At 38.6% G+C, this 24,098-nt stretch overlaps 1 protein-coding gene across 6 annotated transcripts; it reads left to right on the top strand.

Moving 5' to 3' along the window:
* Positions 1-22,339, top strand: LOC307014088 (uncharacterized protein). 6 transcript variants are annotated; one of them, XM_079641799.1, is made up of 9 exons: positions 3-345; positions 15,918-15,992; positions 16,526-16,966; positions 18,220-18,385; positions 19,694-19,962; positions 21,039-21,101; positions 21,631-21,698; positions 21,830-21,873; positions 22,258-22,339. In XM_079641799.1, the coding sequence occupies exons 3-5, from the start codon at positions 16,754-16,756 to the stop codon at positions 19,864-19,866; spliced, it is 552 nt and encodes a 183-aa protein (XP_079497925.1). In that variant the 5' UTR covers positions 3-345; positions 15,918-15,992; positions 16,526-16,753; the 3' UTR covers positions 19,867-19,962; positions 21,039-21,101; positions 21,631-21,698; positions 21,830-21,873; positions 22,258-22,339. The 6 variants fall into 6 exon arrangements, 5 of the variants coding, with proteins under 5 accessions (XP_079497925.1, XP_079497924.1, XP_079497927.1 ...); XR_013801147.1 differs by lacking the exon at positions 16,526-16,966 and having other exon boundaries at positions 1-345; XM_079641798.1 differs by having other exon boundaries at positions 15,918-16,966.
* The last annotated feature ends 1,759 nt before the right edge of the window (positions 22,340-24,098 follow it).

Here is a 24,098-nt window from a genome sequence, read left to right as displayed (position 1 = left end):
GAGTCCAACAGAGAGGCAGGGGCTGCGGGACAGTAGCCTAGAAGCAGGGTTGGGTTGTAATGGAATACATGTAACGGCGTTACGTAATCAGAATACAAAAATCAAGTAGGCTAACTATTCAGCTGGCGTTACATTTGAAAAACGAGTAATCTGATTACAGTTACTTTCGTAAACCTGAAGTGAATACATTTTGGAATACTTATTGGAATTATTGGTGGAAAAGTTTCCTCACAAAATGCAGTATTCATTACCGGCAGAACTGTGTGTACACTGCACAGCGCTGCAGCATGTCTGTGGGCGAGAGAGAGATGCAGCGTGTCTGTGAAGCCCCGCCCCCGCACGCAGGTGAGAGAGAGAGATCTCTTTTCAAATGTATTGAAAGTTAGAAACGGAGATGGTTAGATAAAATGTGAAAGATAACGTTTATGTAGTATTTATTGTCGAAATGATGACATTTCATAACGGGATCAAATCAAAGTGAATGGCCTGCTGCTGAGCGTGCTCCACTAGCACATCCTCCCCCCCCCCCCCCCCCCCCCCTTCTGGGCTATATAAAAATCACTGGCCCGCGATAGTGTCTATTGGATACATTTTGGCCCTTGGACAAATGTAGTTGGTGATCCCTGCCCTAGGTTATCAGCTGACACATAGAGTACAGTTCCTTTCACACACTCGCCTAACTGTTCAACATAGACACCGCGTTTTTCACGTGTAACCCGGTCTTTTAGAAGTGGGTGAAGGACATCAGCATAGCCATACTGTTTAACTGCACTTGCTCTGCATAACATTGCTAGCTGAATAGAGTGAAGAGAAGATCGGTGCTTTGCCGGAAGATTGGCAAGAACCCAATACACACCAGACAATTTGTGTTTCTTTCTTGAAGTGCCCAGAGGATTGGCTATCTCAAACTCATCAATTTAAAGCCCAAGGACAATCCGGAGGGTCTCAGTTTTAAAGAAAGCCCTATCACGATAGTGTGTGCCATCTCTATAAGTGTTTTATCCATCAACAGATTCAGCTTGACTGAGAAGTTTTTCTAAAACATCAGCTCTGTTTAACAGTTTTTGTAACATTTCCATGATTGGCACATAAGTTAGTGATTTTGATTCTTGTCCAAGCTTGTATTCAACTGGCATCACTAGAGGGAAATCCTTTTCAAAATATGATGCTCTTTTACCAGCTGTGGAGAGTGACCTGCCAGCATCAGTCATTTTCAGGACCTGGTTATTCTCTTTGACAGCATTTGTAATCGCCCTCAAAACAGAATCACTGTCAGTGACACCATGTTCATCAAGAATGTTTTTAATGGCATTATGCAAAAGAGGCTCTGATAAAAAAACAATCTGAGTCAGATGTTGGATTACCTCCTGTACTGCAATGTCAGATATATGCAAGATTGCCTGCAGTTTTAGAAATACCGAGGCTAAATTGTGTTCCAGTTGATGCTGTAAATCATCCAGATTTTCGATTTGAGCTTCTTCCTCATTTTGCTCTCGAAAAAAAACGATAGGATCATTGTAAAGAGCCTCATCTTGTGGTGCATCTTGAGACAGATTCAGATCTGAATTGTAAGCTGCACTGGTCACAGCAATGTCAGGCTTCAACTTATTCTGTCTTGGATGACTATGTTCCTTGCATTTATGAGCATTAAATGTTGAGTACACATTGCTCTCAAAAGTGCAGTTTTCAAATGGACATTTCACCATTTCCTGTTTTTAAGATGTTGGCGCAAATGGGTGAAGAAAATGACTTCTGTACAGGGTTCTTCAAAATCTCAAAGAGGACAATGGTATATAACAGGGAGATCACCAGCTTCGCTCATCTGCATATCATGGGAGTGATATCTTGTTAAATGGACTTTTAAGGCATTAAATGACTTGAATGAACACAGACAATCTTTGTAGAGGCATGGAATTGGAGTGGTTCTGGCATAGCTTCCATGTTTTAAGCGATAATGCTTCAATAGCTGAGCCCTCTTTTCAGAAGAAAATAGGCAGTATTGCCAATGCATGTTTTCTGTCTCTGAAGATCAATACCTACACACAAAAAATAGAAAAACCCAATAAGTTAAACTGCATTCAAACTATACAGGGTTTCTACACAAATTCTGAAATCAAATTTCATGCATTTCCAGACCATGACGAAATATAGAATAAAACTTTACCAAACTAATAATGCAAATAAGGCCTGCAACTATGTTAGAAATAATTTACTCAGCATTTATTGGAAATGTTTTTTAGGTGTTTTTTTTCGTGTTATTTTACAATGTTTGAAAAATATACAATCCGCCCATATATATCAGTATGTAGTTAAATGGGACGTTTTTGAATTGTAATTAAATTAATTCATTTATAAGGCAGCTTGTGTTAAACTATTGCATGTAAAATATCAGTTTTTAGTGTTTTAGGACACGGTAGGTCTGTGCGGTGTGAACAAATTTAATATCATAGTATTTTTCCGAATTATAACGCAGTGTTTCCCCTACCATTGTCTTGGGTTGACAGTGTGTGCTCTCATGTGTGTGTCGGCAGGGGATCCCCGTCCTTCAGAAACAGAGCTAAGGAGAGAACGTCTTTTTTAAATTAATTTGTTATATATGCCAAATTGCAAGGGAAGTAATCTATCTATGGTCACTTTTCGCATTGAACATGTGCTCTTTTATTAAATAAACTAAAGGCTTATGTTATTTATCCAATTTATGTGCATGTTTCAGTGTCCACTGCATTACTTTGCACGTTCTAGCTCTGTTTCTGAAGGGCGGGGCTCCCCTCCCGACACACACACACGAATACACACACTCACAGTCAGAGACCAGAGCAGAGGAAAGGCGGAGCACACAGCCTGCTTAAAACGAACGTAGCGTGCACATTCTAAAAATAGCTCATTGATGATGATGAGCAAGTAAAAATGGTTAATATCGTCTGTTAGCTGAGTTTCTTCCCGTGAAGTGGGTGCATCATTAATAGGTTTAGAATGTTTAAATGTGAAGTAGCCCTAAAACGCTGTTTTTTGCAAGACGTTGCGTCCCGCGGGGGCAACCAGGCTAAAGTGAGAACAACAGCAACGCCTAAAATGGCGGTAGAGGAACGTGCAGCAGTGGCTAATGTGTGCTAACAGGGAATGCAGCAGTTGCTAAATGTGTCAACCGTTAACGAACATGCTGCTTTTGCTTTTACACAAGTTTTCTTCAAATACATTTATTAACCGGAATTAATTCCACGCCATATGCCTACATGACGGGCTAACTTTATTAGCTTTAAAGTTAGCTCTTACCTTATAGCCTTACCACGATTTTTAATTAAACACGGTAAAAGTCGGTGTTCATCTGACAAAAGAGGATGACTCATTACAACAACACACACACTGCAGTTCATATATTGGCCGATAGGGACTGACTCCAAAAAGGAGCAATTGTCATAGACCCCCATGTTAAAATGCCCAACTTTACAGCAGAAAAAAACATGTTTCTACCCATGGATGTATTAACTATGTTCGTTATTCTCGCGTCCAGGAGAGAAGCTTTAAAAATGAGACTAAATGGAGTCTCTGAGAAGATTCAAATGGGATACTTTAATTAAAAAAGGCGCGGTAGTGTTACAAGCAGAATATTGTTCAGGTGAGGAGAGAAAAGCTGCAGCTCCCTCTCGCAATGGCGTCCGTGAAGAAGAGAGCACACAAGTCTTTGTACTTCCCGCTTGCTGCAATAGAGAGGCGAAGTCCCTCCCCTTCCGGGAGCCTCCATGGGACCCCGGAAGTGGAAAATTATACATTGAAGTCAATGGAGAGAGAAAAGTTATCTTTTGATCCCGTTTCAATCGTGCCACGAATGACACATATGATGTTTGTCAATCTTAAACAATCATTTCCATGTAAAAAAAGTCACAGTTTGTCGTAAAACTGTTGAAATATAAGACTATGAATAATACGCAACTAGAAAGACTACAAATCCCAAATGCATTCTGGGTCGCGTAAGTGATGTCATAGGCGATAATGCTCCAAGACTGGTTGCGACTCGCAAAGCAAAGAGGAAAAAGAAGACTGATTTATTCCCTCCAATAAATATAAGAGATTGCTCCAATAAATTCACTTTCACAAGATGCCTGTGTGCTTTGTACCAGGTTGTAATCACAAAAGAGATCATATCACTTGCTCGTTCTATCGCTTCCCGTCTTATGAAAGGACCAGGAGTCGTTGGACCAAACATATCAGGTAATATACCTGTTTTGCATGGAACATAGTCAAGTTAGCTACCTAGCTAGTAGCGAGCATGTTAGTTAGCATTACATTACATTACTTAGCCTTGTCATTTGTATTAGCCTTAACATGAAGTAAACCAAAATGTTAAACAGTAAGAGTAGTCATGATGGTAAGTATTTTGTCAAACATTTGAAGAGTAGCCTATCGCCCCCTCCACCAGGTGCTAAGGGGGCGGGAGGTAGGCTAACGCCACATTATCATATTTTCTACTTAATGCTATCTGCACAAATGGTTAACATTGAACATTAAAAGATCAGGCAGTTCAGGGAGAGTCGAAGGAAGGAAGGCAGGCAGCTTTGCATGACATTCTTCTGGACGTGTTTCATTGTGATGATAGTGAGAGTGAGTCAATCTGTTTGTTGGAAAGACAGTAGTTGAGTGATTACTGAGAGAAAATTATTAAAATAGATAATTATTCAGTGTTGTTACTTTAAAGTGTTGTTACTGACCTTTTTCTCTTTTATTTTCTTTCCTCACCTGTAACTGCTGAGACCCTGAGGAACATGCACACTGGACTGACCTGCTCTGGCAACCTGATTTCCACTGTACGTAATAGTATTTGGTTATGGTATATTATTTATATACATCAAAGGCACAATGCATCCCCCAGAGACACACATGTATTGAGTGTGATATTTTGCATTGGTCATGTGAAATCATCTTTACATACTAGAAAACTGTAGGAGCGGCAACTTGTTTTGAAATTGAATTTTTAATATCCGATAATAAAGTTGATCTGTTTTCTTTATTCTTCTCTCTTCCCAGCTCCATCCATCACCATTCTCTGTTCCTGCAGGTCCTGCTTGCTAATCAATGCTCATATATTTTTTTACACAATTACAAATAAAGTCAATGTATTGTATGACATGAAGTTGTGCTTCATTCGGAGTCAATAATAAATTCATTCTGCCTTCAACTGCAAAATTATTGTGGACTGCACCGACATCCATGTAGCTGCCCCCCAGTAAGACGAACCAAGCAAAGCTGACACTCAACATACAGCTGTGCTCTTAAATTTACATGAAGAATTTGTGAAATATTGGTAATAACAGGTTTAAATGATTATTAGTAATTAATTGTATAATTGTCTCATTGTAGACGAGCAGACAGGGAGCCAGATGAGAAAAGCAGAATATGCAGCTGCCATTTTCCACATGGAAAAGAGAAAGGGCCAAGTGTATTTGAGTGGACAAAAGAGAAATCCCAAATACGAAAAATAAAATTATACAATTTACAGATATGCATACAAATACATATATATATATATCCTATATACACCATGTATAATGATGGTGTATGATGTAGAAGGAAGTGTGGTAGATAACAAGTAAATATAGAGTTACATACAGATCCATGTTACAGTAAAAGATGGAATAACTAAGAAGCACGCAGTATAATAATAATTACACGCAACAATTAAATAACTGCTCAGCATCTCCACCAAAATCCCAATCTGCTGTGTCCTGTTTTCCTCCCCTCTGCATAACACCCCATCACACATACGAAACACAACGCAGAATCCGAGGGTGTTAAGAGTATGTTTATTTAAATGTCCTCCTCTCTACTGTCCAACACAGGGAGCATATGCTGGGTGTAGAATTGTTCCAGGAGGAGGAGATTTCCATGCCATGCAGGGTCTTTGGGGATGGGGATGATGATCGCCTCCTTCGTGGTCCACAGTAGCAGAGACTCCGGTCTGTGATGTGCAGCTGTTATATAATATACAATACATTTTTGAAAAACATTTGATCAACAAAAAAGGATTTGGTCAGGATCCAGAGTCAGTGTGTACTTTATTAATTAATCAATGCTCTCTACATTAGGAAAACACATACCAGTGTACCAGAGGGAGTCACACACAGCTGTGCCTAGATAACCAAACAAATTGACAACAGGGATGCAAACTCATCAGGTATGAAAAAGGTGACAAGGATCCGAGCCCCCTGACCCCACAGAATATCGGCTTTAAAATGAGGAATAACAGAGGATTTCAGCAGTCAGAACAACTAAAGCAGCAGTGTTAATAATAACAGAAACGCCAAAGAGTCACATCTAATAGAAATATATAAAAAGCATTTATTTTAATTGTGTAGCAGCCAGTTTATAATTTTGGCAGCAATGTTGAGCATTTTGAAAATGTATTTTCATGCCTCTGTGCAAGGCTTAAGTCTTTCTATCTTTATAGCCACTGGTGTAAAGTAAGTAAGTTCATAAACTCAACAAGTACTATACTTGGGCACAATTTTGAGATACTTGTACTTTACTTAAGTATTTCAATGTTTTGCTACTTTGTACTTCTACTCCACTACAGTTCGGAGGTAAAAGGTGTACTTTTACTCCACTACATGTATTTAATCCCTTTAGTTACTTTACAGATGTGGATGAATGATGTGAAATACAATCAAGTGTTAAATCAGACTTTAGTTCCACTTGGAGTAAATCCACAAGCTACCCTGCAGTATATAAAGTCATTCAAACTAGCTTCACCTTTACCAGCTTTGATAACACTTTAATGATCAATCATTATAAAACATATCATATTATTCTGAAATGGACCAATCTGCAAACTGACTACTTTTACTGTCGCTACTTTCACTATATTTTGATAATAATACTTTTCTACTTTTACTTGAGGAACATTTGGAATGCAGGACTTTTACTGTAACAGAGTATTCCTACACTCTGGTACTTCTACTTTTACTCAAGTACAAGATCTGAGTACTTCTACTTTTACTCAAGTAGCCTACACGATCTGAGTAGGCTACTTCTACTTTTACTCAAGTACAAGAACTGAGTACTTCTACTTTTAATCAATTACAAGATATATACTTATACCACCTCTGTTTATAGCCTATGAAAAAAACGATTAGAAAACGAAGGCTAAAGCTAACGTTAGCAGATACTGACAATGTATGCTAGCTAGCTAGCTCAACGATAATATTGCGACAGGAAAAAAAAAAATTTCAGTGCACATCACGCTCTGCCGCTCCGACAGGGAGCTCTACTCTGAACACCTGAACGGCCCGTTCTAACAACTGTTCACCAGCGGTCCAGTCTGTGCCACAGTGACTCCGGACGCACAGTTAATATTAACGAACGCACCGTAGGTAATGTAGCTGCTGAAGCTAGACCATCATCGCCGAGCAGCAGAGGCTTATTATTCATCATGAGCAGAGCCGACAGGCAGGAAGACTCGAGCACACAGCTCGCGCTTCATTATAATATATAAAAAAACCTTGCCGCACATTAATCCGGGTCCCAGACCCCAAAATATTTTTATTGCAGATCTACATGAATCACACAAACGACCTATTTTGGATTCAAAACGGAGAATTTCGCCGAAAGGTGACAAGTTTGCATCCCTGGACAAGATAACCAAAATCCTTGAATCTACACACAGCAAATAAACTCAAATGACACAACGAGATGTAAAAAGGAGATCACACATATAGTCGATATAAAACTGGCCGCTTCAATCTGAAGAGCAACTAAAACAAAACACGGGAGTGTATCTTCTTCTTGTGAACACTAATGTTATCCACAGCATACATAGACACCACGAAGTTCTTAAGGAGAAAACTAGTTGCGAAAACAAAACACGTTAGTGTACCTTGTTAGCTAATGTTAGCGAGCTGACATTAACCTTAAACATTGCACTCATATTACTCACTGAAACCTTGTAAAGCCGGTCCCGCATGCTGGCTCTTACAGAACCGACTAACTCCCCTTTCGTGTATGTACAGCTCTCAACATGCCCAGACTTGTAGTGATTTTCACCTCGTTTTATACTTTTTCGCCTCATTCTGAAAGAAACAGGTGAAATTTACTAACGTGACAGTCATCTTTGTGATGGTGACGCGTATTGTGCGAGACCAGAGACCTGTAGTTCACTGAGCGGTTTCAGACCAAAAAAAATTGTAACTTCACAGTTTTACGACACATTTTTATTTTTTTGACTTGCAAAATGTTCTTTTAATTTGACAAACATATGTGTCATTCGCGGCACAATTCAAACGGGATCGAAAGATGACTTTTCTCTCTCCATTGACGTCAATGTATAATTTTCCGCTTCCGGGGTCCCATTGGTCGGAAGTAGATGGGCGGGACTTCGCCTCTCTATTGTATGAAGCTGCAGCGTCGGAGGCGGCAGATACAGACTATTAGATACAGACAAGTAGATACAGACTTCTAGTTGTTTTGCAACATCGCCCCCTAGCGAATTGGATGCCCGCAAAAGTACAACAAGCGAGTATTGAGTCTCATGTATTTTGTATTTAAAAAGATAGTCTTTTATATTTTTCTTATCAAATTTGACATACAACACATAAATATATATATATATATATTGTAGTAATAATGATATCACCTTTACATTTAGATGTATATTTGTTAAAAGAAAACAAAACTGTTAATTTATTTTTTGGGAGAAGGGGTGGGGTTAAATACGTGTAAACCTCTTCCCACGCCTTTTCCGATGTGTAATTAGGTAGATCATTTGTTCATATATAATTGGTAATACAATAATATTCACTTTATCAATTTGATACTGCTTACGTTTCTACAGGATCATTCTACAGTATCATAATTATTTTGTTTCATTTCATTATTATTATTATTTTTTTTTTATTGTATTAAATCAAATGTGTCTTTGAAGAGGTGCTAGATTACTGAAAAACAACTGTTAATGTGTTTATGCACCAGGCTGCAAAAGATAAACAAGCAGTTTGACCGAGAGGCAATTCAGTGCAGAATACATTTTTATTTATTTGCACACTGAGGATTCTTCACTGGGGTGAGGCGGGTCTGTTGTTCCGTCAGCCACCAGAAAACAGCTCCAGCTGCAGTACCCCGGGAAGCCCTCTTCTGAGAAGAAACCCTGAAGCCTTCCTCGCCGTCCACTTCCCCGGTAGCCTGTCCCTACGTCCTTATACAGGCTGTCACACTGGAAGCACCTGGAAATTTGGTACGCCTTCTTGTACTCCTGTTTGTGTCCCTCTGAGAACACATTCCAGTTGATGACACCTGAAGTAGAATGTCATAAGACAATTACAATTCAGACAGAAAAGAACAAAACCTTCCTTAATTTAGCTGACCTTACTCTTAGACAATCATTTGCATTTCACAAGAGAATGTTTGCTAACTTTACCTTCATGGAGAACTGCTGAACGGTTGAGGTGGCTCTCTAAATGGGTTTGGACCTTACCCAGTCTGGCTGGACTGAACAAATCTGAGGCACAGAATGGGCAGTGAAAGTCTTCACAACAGGTAATGCACCGTTGAAGGTCCGGCGAGGATCTCCCCTCTTGGATTGTAATATGCATCTTGAAAAGAGAGAGCCTAATTGGTCAAACTGAACATTTTGAAATAATTTCACAGACAGACATAAATTAGGCCTAATTGTTAGATTCTGACACGACAGATTCTAACCTACAGAATAGGCCGACATAATAACTGACTAAAACACCTCATGCAATATTACACAACATGTCAAAATGATGAGACTGTCTGATTAACAGTAAACAGGCAATCAGCACAGTTAAGATTATTTACAATGAATTCAAATAGTAATACAATGACTATTAAAGAAGCATTTACACTGAAGACAGAACTTAGGCTACTGCTGATTTAATGTAGCGGACGCACAGATCATATTGACAAGCTATTGTCATCCTTTGAAGTTTAATTAATTAGCTGACTATAATTAATGATCAGGGTTGGGAAGTTTAATTTTTTTTAAATGTAGTAGGTTACAGATGACTAATTACCCTGTTAAAATGTAATAAGTAATGTAACTTGAATATGTAACTATTTCGATTGAAATTCTAATGTTAATTATGGTTATTTTATGTTTTTTGTGAGTTACTTTGGATAAAAGCCTCTGCCAAATAACATAACCATATGTTATAACCATAACACGGTTTCATTAAACAAATAAACAAAATGGCTAACAGTTGGTTTTGCAGCGAGTCATCATAGGCTAACACAGGGGTTTTCAAAGTGTGGGTAGGTGAGCCTCCCCTCAGAGAACATAAGAACAGCCGCGCCCCCCCTCCCAATTATTATTGCTGTTATTATTATTATTATTATTATTGTTGTTGTTGCTATAATGCAGGGGTATTCAATTGCATTTCAAAGAGGTCCAGTAAGAGAAAATGTAATTAAATGCTCTGTTTTCGCTGTCTACCTTCCGCCATTTGAAATTACTCCGACTGTTTCTCTCCTCTTGTCTCGTGTCTGTGTTTGTGTGTTTGAATCTATCGTGCTGACTGCACCGATTTGATTGGCTGAGTAGCGTCACCTCCTTAAAACATTAAACAATAACTTTTTTAAACCTTTTTATTTTTATTTTTTAAACATATTCTATAAAACTCCCCCACTACTTGGACTATTCCTTGCACCCCTCTAGAATAAGCCCGAATGGTCTCAACCATATTGCATCAGTAACGTGCACTTGTTATTATAACAAGATCGCAAGGACGCTGGTAGCGATCGGAAAATTGAGTGTTGTTCAGTTTGTGTGTTGTGGAACATGCGTGTCCGTGCATGAAAATATACCACACACCCAATTACAATTGCATGTTCAATTCACTACCCTGGAAGTTAATACAGTTGTTAAAGTTGGAACAGCCTGTGGACAGCCGTTCTTCCTTGTATGTCAGTCGCCGACACCTTCTTACAGAGGACAGGCACATCTAGCTGCAGCACGACCCGTATATTTCCGCACGCCGTGTTCTCAAGACATATTTTTTTTAACATTTTCAACATGGTGGATAAATCCTTATATGCTCCCGGTAACACACTGAACGTACACTTTGCCTCCTTATTACACTCACCCCTACTTTAGTGGGAACAATGAGTCTGCGTCTTTGATGCACACAGGAATAAACGCAGATCATCCTCTGGCTGCAGCCTCTACCGGCACTTGCTTTTGATCAAAGTCAATGCGGAAAACCTGCACTCACACAGGTAGGTGGAGGGGAAGGGAATGAGCACTTTTACAGCCTTTTTGGCGAGGTGGGGGAACTCACTGTCCACAGACAGCCACAAGTGGGCAAGTGTCACTTTACTCGTCTTTTTCTCGTTCTTTTGTGTCTCACGCTGCGCCTCCCCTGAAGCTCTCTGGCGCCCCCCAGGGGAGGCGCGCCTCACACTTTGAAAACCGCTGGGCTAACAGATGACATTTAGCACGTGTTGCTTGTATGGCTGTCCAATTCAATACAACATAATAGTTGTTAACTTAAATCAAACAACATGATTCACATTACTCACACTCTTACTGTAATTAGTGATTAAATCAACAACTAGGACACCTAGTTGGGCTTGCCAAAATCACGCTAGTTTCATTAAACAAATAATCAAATTATATAAATCAAAAGGCTAATGAAGCTAATGCTTTTGCTAATGCTTTTGCCGAAAGCTATAGCTAACAAATAGTTGTTTTTGCAGCCGGTTAGAAGCTATCCTAAGCTAACAGATGTTTGCTTGTATTGCCTTAAGACTATCATAGTGAATGTTAGCTAATCACACTTCATTTGAAGACACCGGAATTGTTATTAATGTTAAACAAATAAAAATGTAAAAGCACTTCACATTACTCACACTCTCTGCGTTGTCGTTCATGTGGGAGTGTCACGAAAAACTAGGGAGCTGTATCTACGCGTCTGTATCTACCGGTCTGTATCTACCAGTCTGTATCTGCCGTCTCCGACGCTGCAGCTTCATGCTACTCGCTTGCTGGCTGTTCGCTCCTCCTCTGGGAGCTGTAGTGACGTAGGGGACTCCCCCCTCATTCTTCTGAGTCCGATATTGCGTTATACGGAGGATTCCTTTAATTCACGTAGGTGTAAGTACAAAACCATCGCTATGTTTTTTCATCAGGAAATGCAGCCCGGCTCAAACAAAAGATTTTCAATCATCATCCTCACGATCATTTAATGTATCATATGTTTGCGAATTGAAATGAATGGACTAATACATGTAGTTTAATCCACGTGAGTTTACAACAACAAAAATAATCGCTTTATTTTTATATCACATCCGACCGGAAGAAAATGCAGCACGGCTCTCACTACCGATAATCCTAATCCCACGGGCAAACAATAATATTTACAGTGTTAATAGTTTACTGTATTATTAGTGTCTAATATTACTGCTATAACAATCACACATTGAGTTGTTAAAATCAGACCGTTGTTTTTTTTTTAAACAGTCTGAATGAAACAGCAGCTCTCAGGTGATCAGCTGTGTGTTTACCAGTGTTGGACTAACGTGTTACAAACTAACGCACACAACTACCTTTTGCGGTAACTAATAACGTTACTAGTTAACTATTCCCATTCAGTAACGCCGTTATAGTTACTGTGATTTAAATGGGTGCGTTACTGCGTTACATTATGTGATCCAATTTAACCGAATCTCGCTGCGGATGTAATTTACAGGCGAATACAGCGATGTCCTCTCACAGTACCATGGAAAAGTGAAAGTGACCAGAGATGAGTGATGATTGGTTAACGCGGGGTAACGTTTCAGGGTAAGCCAATCAGAGACAGAGTTGGTCTTGCCTCATGGGGAAAATACACAGACACACAAACACTTGCACACAAACACACAAACATACACGGCAACGCCCACCACCAGCACACAGACACTATGGCAGAGGCAAGTATCAGCGAGAGCAGCAGCGCATTTACAACTTGGAGATATAACCACTATTTTCAATTTGTGGGGATAAAGGACGCACGAAATATTACGGTCACATGTAAACTGTGTGCAGGACAGAAAGCATTGTCCACATCGAATAACAGCAATGCCGATCTCCTGAAGTCGCCAAAGACCCCACCGTCTCAACCACCGGCAGTGACCCAGATGGAGCAACAGCATCTAAACCGCCAAAAAACTATTTTTTAAAATCGCCACATGTCACCCAGAGTCAACTAAACAGATTGATTGCTGAAAATAGTTTGTTTGTCTTCAGTGTCAGTCTGACCGTTTATTATTTATCTAATTGTTACTGCCAAAAGAGTGTAGTTCTTGTTTAATTGTTACACTGCCAAAATAGTGTAGTTGTTAATGTGTACACTGTGGTGATTGACATTATTCACCCACGGATCTATGGGTTGGGGTATTGTTCTGCACGGACATTTTAGTGAACCGGACTTCCTGTTTCCGCCGGTCTTCGCTTCCCGGGCATGAAGTTGTTTACAATGGTTTTCAGATGCTAAATAAAAGTTTAGCTTGTACCTTTGATGCCCCGCCTCCGACTCCCATCTCTCGGCACCACAACCAGGGTGTCTGCGGGGTCTTAAAAAGTATTAAAAGTTGATAAATCAATTTAGCGAAAATTAAAAAGTATTAAACGGCATTTTCCAAGGTATTAAGAAGTCCCACAGCAACGACAACATGAAACACCCTTTAATTTACTGAAACGACATGTCGGGATACCCCCTCAAAGCGGCCCCATGCATAGCGCCGTAAAATGCTGCTTCTTATTTTAAGTTTTGTTGCCTTGCTCCGCTCTGTGGGGGGGGGGTTAATCTATAGACAAGTTTACGCGACAAACCACGGGTAGCGCCGGAAGTCTTTTGCACAGCGTCTGTCGGTGTAAACCGGTGTAAACAGTCAGACGGGCACTGGTGTAAACACAGCGATTTCGATGCTAACAGTGATGCTAGCTTGGGAACACGATTCTACTTCTTTGACTGGAGATGGCGTTACTCTCCCCCACCCGAATTCAGTGCAAAACTGGGAGGATAACATGACGACGTGGCCCAGCATAACGTACAGCAAAATTTGCTCCTACTTCGTTCAATCCATGGCAATAGATGGAAAAGCAATGGACAGTCTGAAGGCATATCATAAGGCTGCGCACATTCTACTTTGCCCACATGCTCCCGAAAATTGTTGACGATTTTGTTGAGGGAAGGTTACAGTTCTGCAGTAAATATCTCAGCATTTTAAAACCAAAAAAAACTGCCTTATTTAGGTCATGCCCACAGGAGCCAACAGTTGTCTGTTGTTTACATAATGCACAATTTACATGATCTCTTTATGCTGTGCAATATATCATATGTGCCTGTACTGTTTGAGTGAAAATAAAGTTTGATGTAATTTCATTTCATTATTGCACTGTTATTGCATTATTGCATTTCATATGTTCCTTAGAGTGCTACAATTTCTTTTAACACAGTTCATCATTCATATTAAGCTCATACTGTACATAAATAACACTGAATTAATTAATTGTTGAGAGGAAACTAAAGAAATGGCTTCAACAAGAAAGATCACATGTTTAATCCTAACAGGTATTACAAATTAAAATATAAAAGCAGCCCACACAATTACATCACTATGAAAATATTCATATATAATATTAAAAAATACAATGCATGCAGTATTTGTTGTGTTTATCTGTATTTAATGAACAACATGGCTGGGTGCTGGGTGCTGGTTTGTGGTCGTAGCACTCTCTATCTAACCACTCGTTCAGGTTCTTTCTCGAGTGATTGCAACCAACTACCGCACACGTAGTTCCCGAACCACTTTTCTTCATGTTGTAATTGTTATATCCTCTTTGTCTCTGCGATATCAGTGCTTTGTCGGCACAACGGAGCTAGCTAGCAAAACAAACCCAGTCCGCCAAAACGGAAGTGCATTGCATCGAAGGGAGGAGTTCAGGATGTAGAGCGGAAACGGCTCAATAACTTGTGTATAGATTCGTGTTCACCAACACGATTTTCCCCTTTTTTTCGTGTTGCACAGCACGATTTTAAAAGCAATGTATTTCTATTGGTAGTCTTTCCCCTTTTTTTTCGTGTTGCACGGCACGATTTTAAAAGCAATGTATTTCTGTTGGTAGTCTCACGGCATTACGTGTTATAGGAAGACCGGAAGCTGCGTGGTTCATAAAAACATGTCCTTACTCAATATCAAGCCACGATTATTGCTTTTAGTTAAAATCGTATCATTTCGGACTTTTGTTGCTGTCTGTGAGGAAAATAAATGGGGCTCATTTTTCCTTTTAATTTGTTATTCTTTTCAAAATAACACACTGTTATTTAGTCAACAATAACAAACAATTATCCTTGTTTTTATTTATTTGTTTAATTCTATAATCTCTGGCTTTTTTGCCGTCCTTCAGGAACTGAATTTCAAAATAAAAATAACCGGAAACAGAGGGACATTTTGAGCATCATCGAGTTTAGGATGGCCGAAGACACTACACTACCCATAATCCCCAATTAAAATGAACCGATTAAACATCTCTCTGACACAGTTTAAACGCATTTCAAGTGGAAGAATTGTTCGTGTCTCCTCTTCGTGTCTCGGGAAGCTGGAAGCTGTATTATTTTCAAAAAATAAAAAAATATTTTTTTTAACCATAACGGGTACTTTACACAACATTGAGTCAAACTTATCCTTGTTTTAATCCTTGTTTTATTTATGTTAAATTGTTGTTGTCGGTTCATTTTCCATTTGATTTATTTTGGTTTAAGATATCATTATTTTTTATTTATTATTATCATGTTAGATGTTTAAACTTCTGCATTTTATAAAGCAATATATACTTTTTTGTTTTTGTCCGTAGGCTACTTAGGTTATTAAAGAGTTATCGTGTCAAAATATAGGAAATGTATTAATATTTTATTGTATAATCGGTACAGGAAATTACATCATTCAGAGCACCACCTATTGGCCAAAGACGCTGCCACCGGCATTGCGATCCATCCTCTGACAAAGTAAGTTGGGTCACTAAAGTCTGATACATGTTTTGCTTAGATTTAATAATTGGGGCTTTTCTTTAAGCCTTTACTCGCATGGTTCATCATACATACTGAACTGTTCTAAGTCTGAGAAATGCTTTCGCCATAATCAGCAAAGCAACATTAATGTGAAATTATTCTTGCGTGCGGCTAGCTAGCTAGCTCACGTTCAACATAAGCTTAAACTAGTTTAGCTACATTTATATCAGCTCATAAGTGGTGTGTGCAAAATATTTGTCTTAATTACGGCTACATACGTCGGTGTTAAAGTGTGAGTTATACGTTATCTTAATCGCTTTTGTTTTACACATGACAGTACTAACGCTGGCCGACATTTTAATATATGTTTGGGGGGGAGGGGCATAGTCCACGTCCATGTGCTTGTTACGCGTATGAAACAGGAAACACGTAAATTAACTCAGTCTGTCTAAAGTAGTTAAACCGTCACAATGTGCATTTAAAAAAACTAGTTTCACTACATAATTCACTTTTTCTGTTCTCTCCTGCAGCTACTGTACCCACAACACAAACCCATACACTGATCTAAACCATCATAAAACCAACAGCACTTTTAAGAGCCAAACTCAACCTATCTCCCTATCTAGCTCTCATATATCTATCATCTATTTCTTTATTCACCCTTCTATCTATGCTGTGTACTTCTCTACTTTCCTGTGTTTGTCAGTTTGTCTGTCTGTCTGTCTGTCTGTCTGTTTGATTGTAATCCCGTGTTAATCATGCCAGGTGGGTCTACAAAAAAGACATGTCACTTCTGTCAGAACATGTTATTTTGTGCACAGAATATGTGTGGACATTGCCTTAAGGAGCAGCCAAAAAAGCCGCGGCTTGAGAAGAAGCTCAAGAGGTTTGATGAGAAGCGAGGGGGTTGGGTGTCAGGGCGGAAGAAGAACCACAACATTGCTTCCATCAAGGATGAAGCCATTGTCTTGGTATGTACACTTTTTACTGTATGTTAAGGCCCGGACACACCAAGCTGACACCAAAGAACTGACAAAGACGGACCCTGACTGTTTGCCAATATATTGGGCCAGGATCAAGTTGAATGTTGTATTTATATACATTATATCTATATTTATTTCTTAATGATGTTTGTATCTTATTAACCAATATACACTTTGATATCAACTTCAAATATAGATATTATTGCAAAGGTATTATTTAATATTCTCTTTTCTTTCAATTTTAAAACTACTCTTATCTTAACTTTCACAGCCAAGGGACACTATTTTAATTTAACTACACATTTAAATAAACAGCGCACTTCCTTCACTTCCATGTTGTGTTCCATTCTTCCTTATGTACACACTTTTAGACCTTAAAGGCAGGGTATGTAAGTTTGACAAACCGGCTCGAGATCGCTAGAATTTGAAAATACACAACCGGAGAAAATCTGCCACTTCCTTATAGAGCCCCTCCTCCAACACACACGAACGTGCACATGACCAATGAGGGCACGAGATAAGTTTGTGCACAGATGGAAGGCTGACAGGCAGGTAGGCCATCCAGTTACTTTAGCCGGGCCGGCTCAGATGATTGGTCGTGCTTTTTACAGTATTATGGTTCCACAGATGACATTTTTTTATGGATTTTTTGTCAAAGCACTTCAGATATTCATTGCTATCGGGATGTTAAGAGCATTCCATGGAATATAACAAAAAGTGTATCTCGAGCCGGTTTTTCAAACTTACCTACCCCACCTTTAATAAGACTACATAATTGTATGTTACTACTCTATATTACTCTTACGACTGCAGCCACAACATACGGGAACGTTTTACATCGTAGCACGCAATTTCAATTTCAACAGTGTCAAGCTATGCTTGGATTGTGTTACATTTTTAATTATGCAATAGTCATTCTAAGTGTTAACTGTTAATTGTTGAGTGGTCACACATTTGTATCTTATTGTACTTTAACTTTAAGATTATCAGGGTTTGAACTGGGACTCAGGATACTGATTTATTTGTATTTTGTGTTTGTCTATAAAATATTTTCTGCTTCTACTGTGTAACCCTTCCTGGTAAATACATGATTCTGCAAAAGCTTAACTCAGCATCTAGGTTTATGAATGGCATACAACTAGATGTTGTCATCAGTAATGTTATAGTTGTAGTTATATAGTTGTTGTTGATGTTTCCTTTCCATTTCTTTAAAAAGTAAATATATTATTTTGTCATTACAGCTTGAGAAACTCCATGCCATTGCCTTCAAACCAGTGCTGCTTCTTGGCAAGGAGACCAGGAAGAAGGACGTCAAATGTGAAATCCTAACCCCTCGCTGCACACTGACCGCCTATGCCCAGGATTACCTTGACAAGATAGGCACTTTTTATGAGTACCTTTGTGAAGGTGAGATGCTTGCACTATATCTTCACAGTATTGTGTACACAAAATGTTTGTATCAATGGAGAGCTTAACATTTCCTTATAACCAACACAGTTATATGGAATGAGTTTGGATCAACTCATTTAATAAAGTCAGTTAAGTTAACAACAACTTACAGCGACTGTTTTCAATCCATCCAAATCTCGTGGGACAACAACTTGATCCAGTATTTATCCTTTGATACAGCCAGAAAGCAGTCATTCGAGCCATTTATTTGGGTTTGGCAAACTATATTTTTGTGAGACAACTAACACACATCCTTTCTACCTGTTAACTGTCACTATTTTTAGCTGCAAAGTATTACAAAAGTTGAAAGTAATTGCAAAAATATTTAGGGTTACGGAAAACGTTTGACGGTTTTTATTTTAGCAAACTACATACAATAAATACATTTTTAAACACTGAGTATGTAGCCTAATGAGACTTGGCTTACTCTGCAGAGGGGACTTGTGGACATTTAACTGTTATTTATCAGGAAATAATTAGGCAAGTTTACGTGAATTTGAAAAACCATTTTGGGGTATTGTGGTACCACTTGCGCATTCATTGTGTACAAATTGAAAGTTGTAAAGTTGTTAATGTCAAGGTAGTTAGGTTTGATGACTGAAATGTATGTTTAGGCTTGAGCCATCCCTTAAGCAATTTCCTTTTAGCAAACCGTTCCTAAACGGTTTCCTTTATCAACGCCCAAAAGGGAGAAATATTTTGAGGTTAATGGTAAGAGCACAATACATGAAGACGATCCCAGTTGACCACATATTCAGTTTGGCAGTTCTGTATTAAGGTCATGTTTCTCGGGTTGTAAACAAAAGCAGTTATCCAGTGCATCCAGAGGTCCCTTTACATTACATTTATGTTTTTATCCAAAGCGACTTCCTACTTATTTGATTGCACTTATGCAAAACACGTTTGCGTCAGTCTCATAAATTCTGAACAAAATGTGTGGATGTAAATAATGTAAGGGAACATACATGCACACGTCTATATGTTGTCTACCGACAAATTGACATGTCACATCACATGTGGAATGTAGACAAAAATTGGAAGAATAATATCGCAAAAACCAAACTATAAATGGTTGACTGGATAAATACCACTATTTCTCTGCTATTACCGTAACTTTGTCTGCACACAGTCCTATGACATGACGAGTATATTTTTGACCCTGTCTGGAAACATACCTTAAGCACGCTGTATTTCTTATTTCTAGATATATGAGTTAACCTCTTCGTCTTAAGCAAGTCAAGACCAACATTTGTTTAACTTGCACAGGTTGGACACAGGACTCCACTGGCCAGGGGGTTGCGGAAGATCCTGAGGAAGAGACAGTCACGCTGAACCTCACACCCTGTGACCCATCTGAAGCAGAAAACAACTGGCAGGAGGCAGGGACCACAGAGAGCCAGGTGCCAGAGACAAACACCGTGCAGGTGGAGGTGCTGTAGACCCCCCCGTGAAGCAGTGCACCATCATAGAGGTGGGGCAGGAGGAGCAGCCGCAGCGGGATGATGTGAGACAGGCTACCACCACGGAGGGGCCAGGTAATAAAATAGATAGATAGAATCGGAGGGATGAAACCCTCTTTAATGGTCACACATGCAGAGCACACAGCACACACAGTGACATTTGTTCTCTGAGATTTGCAGCTTTTATATTTATAAAAGTCAAGAGTGTTTTCCGATATTTTCCTAAAAAATTATTGGAGGTAACTTGTTGGCAAGTCATGCTTCTACAATATCTCAAAACACCTAATTGCACTTCTTGCATTTTTGGGAATAATGATTGTTCCAATCGGTAAATAATAATAACAACAACAACAATAGCTTAATCTAAATAACAATTTCACCTACAACTTCATAAATATGAAAGGAAAATGGGATACTTGGGTATGTGTATATCCTTAGGTACTCGGATATAAATAAATATTAAACGTTTAGAAAAATACAGTCTTTCATTCCTGAACAGACATGTGGTTATTATATGGTTATACCTTTTTCACACAAAAATGCAAAGCAACAGCAGGCTTACTTAACATTTGATAAATCACAAAATAAAACTCCTATGTGATTTGGTTTACACACAGAAAGGGTCTTACATTGTAGCGTTGGGCAGTAGGTCGATTACATCAAAATGATTTGGCTCATGTCCATATATTGTACGAGAGGTTGATATCATTAATATTGTGGTCTACCTGAAGCAATCCCTGACCATAGGGGTAAACTTCGAAGCAACTCATGCAACAACGTCATGCAGCATATTTAAACTTTATACTCAAGAACTGCATTTAGATACGACACTGTCCCATAATGAAAATACGGGGAATAAACTTAGGTTTTTGAATCAAAGTTAAATTCATTTAACGTTACAGCACAACATGTTAATATTTATCAAACTATTCCTTACACATAAAGTATGGAGTCAATTATATAGGCAAGACAACAAAACACCTAGACTTCATAGATCAACCTCAATTAAATCGCAATAACAAAAAAATATCTGTACCTAAAACCTATTGCATCATGTGATGCTGCATTTGTGGGATGTATTTTGAAACTTGAGTTTAAGCTTAACTTGGTGTACTGTATGTATATAGTAACATTTCTTCTTCAACCCACAGCTGTCAGGACAGGGTCCGTGAGGGACACAGTACTTGGTCCTAGACGCAAAAAGAAAAAGTCAGGTATATTAACAGTATTAAGTATTTTGACTGATTATAAACATTTGCATGAGTCGAATTGATTGGTATTCTAATAAATCTATCGACATGTACTTTAGCAAAGTGCATGTAAACGCAGTGATTGATGCTTCTTCAGTGAGTTAACAATGCTATATTGTGACTAATAGCTATAACTGATACATTATCCAAAAATCCAAAGGGCTTTAATTGTCTAATTAGACTCAAATACATACAGTCATAGTTGATAAGGTGGTGATGAGAATGCTAGGCAGTAAAGGAAGCAGCAGTGCAGTATTTTCTTTGGTCATCTCAGGCTCAGCAGTGGTATGGCCATTCAAACAAGCATCCCATGTTAGGACTGAGAGCAGCTTGGTTCCATTTCAATGATGTATACAGTAACTTTTGACCAGTGATAACAGTGTGGTCACTTTTCATCATGCAAGTTTGGTTGCTACTTCAGTGTTCATAGTTGTATTTATTTTCTTTCTAATATGACTAATACTGTATGTGGAACCTGCTTTGATGTTCACAGATTGCTCCTACCATACTCGCCTTGAAACTTTCCCCATCAGGAGTGTAATAAAAGAAAGAATGATAAAGGTTAGACGGGAATAAAAGTAATGCATAGGGTGTGCTTTATGATTTACAAACTTCCAACACAATTGTTTGCTAAATAGCTAATATGCGTTAGGTCTTTCCGAAATTAGAGATTTGTTTTCTTCTCTTGATAGGGAAAAGCAGAAATGTTGGTGGAGTGGGAGCCCTGTCCAGTATGGTATATATCTTCCAGTTACTTGGCTTCATGTCATCTGATGTAGTCCCATGTTGGAGAACAAACACATGATATTTAACAAATGCAAAACATCCAAATCTACCACCAGTCCTCTTATATATTTCACTGCTGTTATTCTGAAGCAGCTGAAGTAGTGTAGGAACAAATGATTGTTTAACTTCATTGTTGTTAATGTATGTATTTTAGTTTGTTTTTATTGTTTGTTAGAACATTTGTTTTAATTTCTATGTTCAATTTTTCTAAATGGTAAATGAAACATTTACTTATATAAATTGAGTTATAAGATGTTTGCTTCACACATGGTTTATGCTTTTCGGAAAGACGAAACCAGTAACTGTAACTAACATTATTCCATTCTGTTTTCAGTGGCAAGGAGTGGGCTCATTCCTGGCAGCCGAAGAATTCTCCGGGATAATGCATACAAATAAAATCTGTTATTTGAACACCAGTTTTGTTTTTGCACGTTTGTTCTCTTGTTTATATGCTCCATTTGAGTCATATTTAATATGTTTCTATTAGAAATAAGATGAAAACCTCCACAAAAATGCATTTGACTTTTTAGGAAATAACAGTTGAAATACTACATGATTTCATTGTCAGTGATAGGAACACCATAACCTATTTTAAGCATATTCATGTGTGAAATCTGGTACTTTGCCATCCACTGCCTTATCTAATTTGTTTAACTTCCGAAGTATAACGCTTTGGAGGTAGGCTTGCATATAAAGCGTCTTTGGGTTTCAGAAAAGCGCTCTAAAAATAAAATGTATTATTATTATATCATTTAATTATAGGCCTAATTAAAATGATCCTGATCTGGATCACTGGTTTTGCTACTACATTTGAACGCTTTTGGGGACAAATGCTTGAGATATTAAAATGGTAGTGATTACTTTGAATTTTCTTTTTCACTTATTGAAAACCACAACTCGAGTATCAGGATGGTCTTTATCTGGAAAGTTATCCACATCTCATCACCACGTTGTCACGGCGACCCTTTGTCACGTCACAGATACGGTACCCGAACTCAGATCGCCACCCAAACGATACTGCCGTTGCTAAGGAGGCAAAAGTGCAAATTTGTATTTTATATTTTTTTAAACACAGGGTTTGGTTTCGGATTGCGCCCGATTGACGGATTTCTGAAAGGGAATGGAGCCTATATGGCCGTCAACGCAAGACAAGTCGAACGAGTCCACGCACACACGCCGGAAGAACTACAAATATGTCAGCTCTGTGTACTTCGTAACGATTGATGGGCGCGTATCTAATGGGAATTGTAGTTTGTAGCACTGCTCTCATATCATTTCAATGTATGTTTTGAGCTGAGATGCCAACTCAACATACAATGTTGATGAAATGAATGAAATTTGGTGATGATTCATGGTTTTTGTGTTAATGTAATAGCAGTTAAAACAGGACCGGTCAAATTTGACCGCGAACACCAAAGTAAGGGGGGGAAACGAATACAATAGGAGGGTTTTAATGTAACCATTGCTTATGACATTGATGATATTTTAAATCAAAAAACATTCCCTAAAATGTGGAAGCTCTGTATGCCATACAAATGAATAGTTTATATTTTTGTAGGGCCACAACTTTGGCACTAGAGCACCTAGTGTTATCAAACGCATTTCAATGGTGAAACTATCCAACATATTGCATATGACAACATTTTCCACTACGATGAAAGTAAGCCAAAAAAAACCTTATTCTTATTCCATCATGGGTAACCCCACCCATCCTCTCCACCTGCAGCTGGACAGAAAGATAACCCCCCCCCCCCTACCTGGACAGACAGGAGCTCCTTCTCCAACAGACTGCTGCAGCTCCGCTGTCACAGGAACCGATACAGGAAAACATTCCTGCCCACTGCAATAACTCTGTACACAACACGTTCTCACTCCCAACCGGTCACATGTTGACGGACGGTCAACTCCTTGCAGTATCAATACTATTTCGGCTGACTTTTATATTTGATCCAATCGGTATATTGGTATATTTACACCATAACGGTGCACAGCTGATAGAAAGGGACACCTAGTGGTTAAAGCACGTTATTGAAATTTATTATTTTATTATTAGATATTAATAGGAGACACAGACAGACAAACTAATAAGGCTTTATTTAAACATTAAAGAATACTTTAGGTTAAGGTCTTATTTTGAATAAGTAAAAAGCTTTGGGGGTATAAATATTAAGCCTG

Source organism: Notothenia rossii (genome assembly GCF_949606895.1).
Source record: "Notothenia rossii genome assembly, chromosome: 8".
Classification (NCBI taxonomy): domain Eukaryota; kingdom Metazoa; phylum Chordata; class Actinopteri; order Perciformes; family Nototheniidae; genus Notothenia; species Notothenia rossii.
This window is presented reverse-complemented; position numbering and strand designations above follow the sequence as displayed.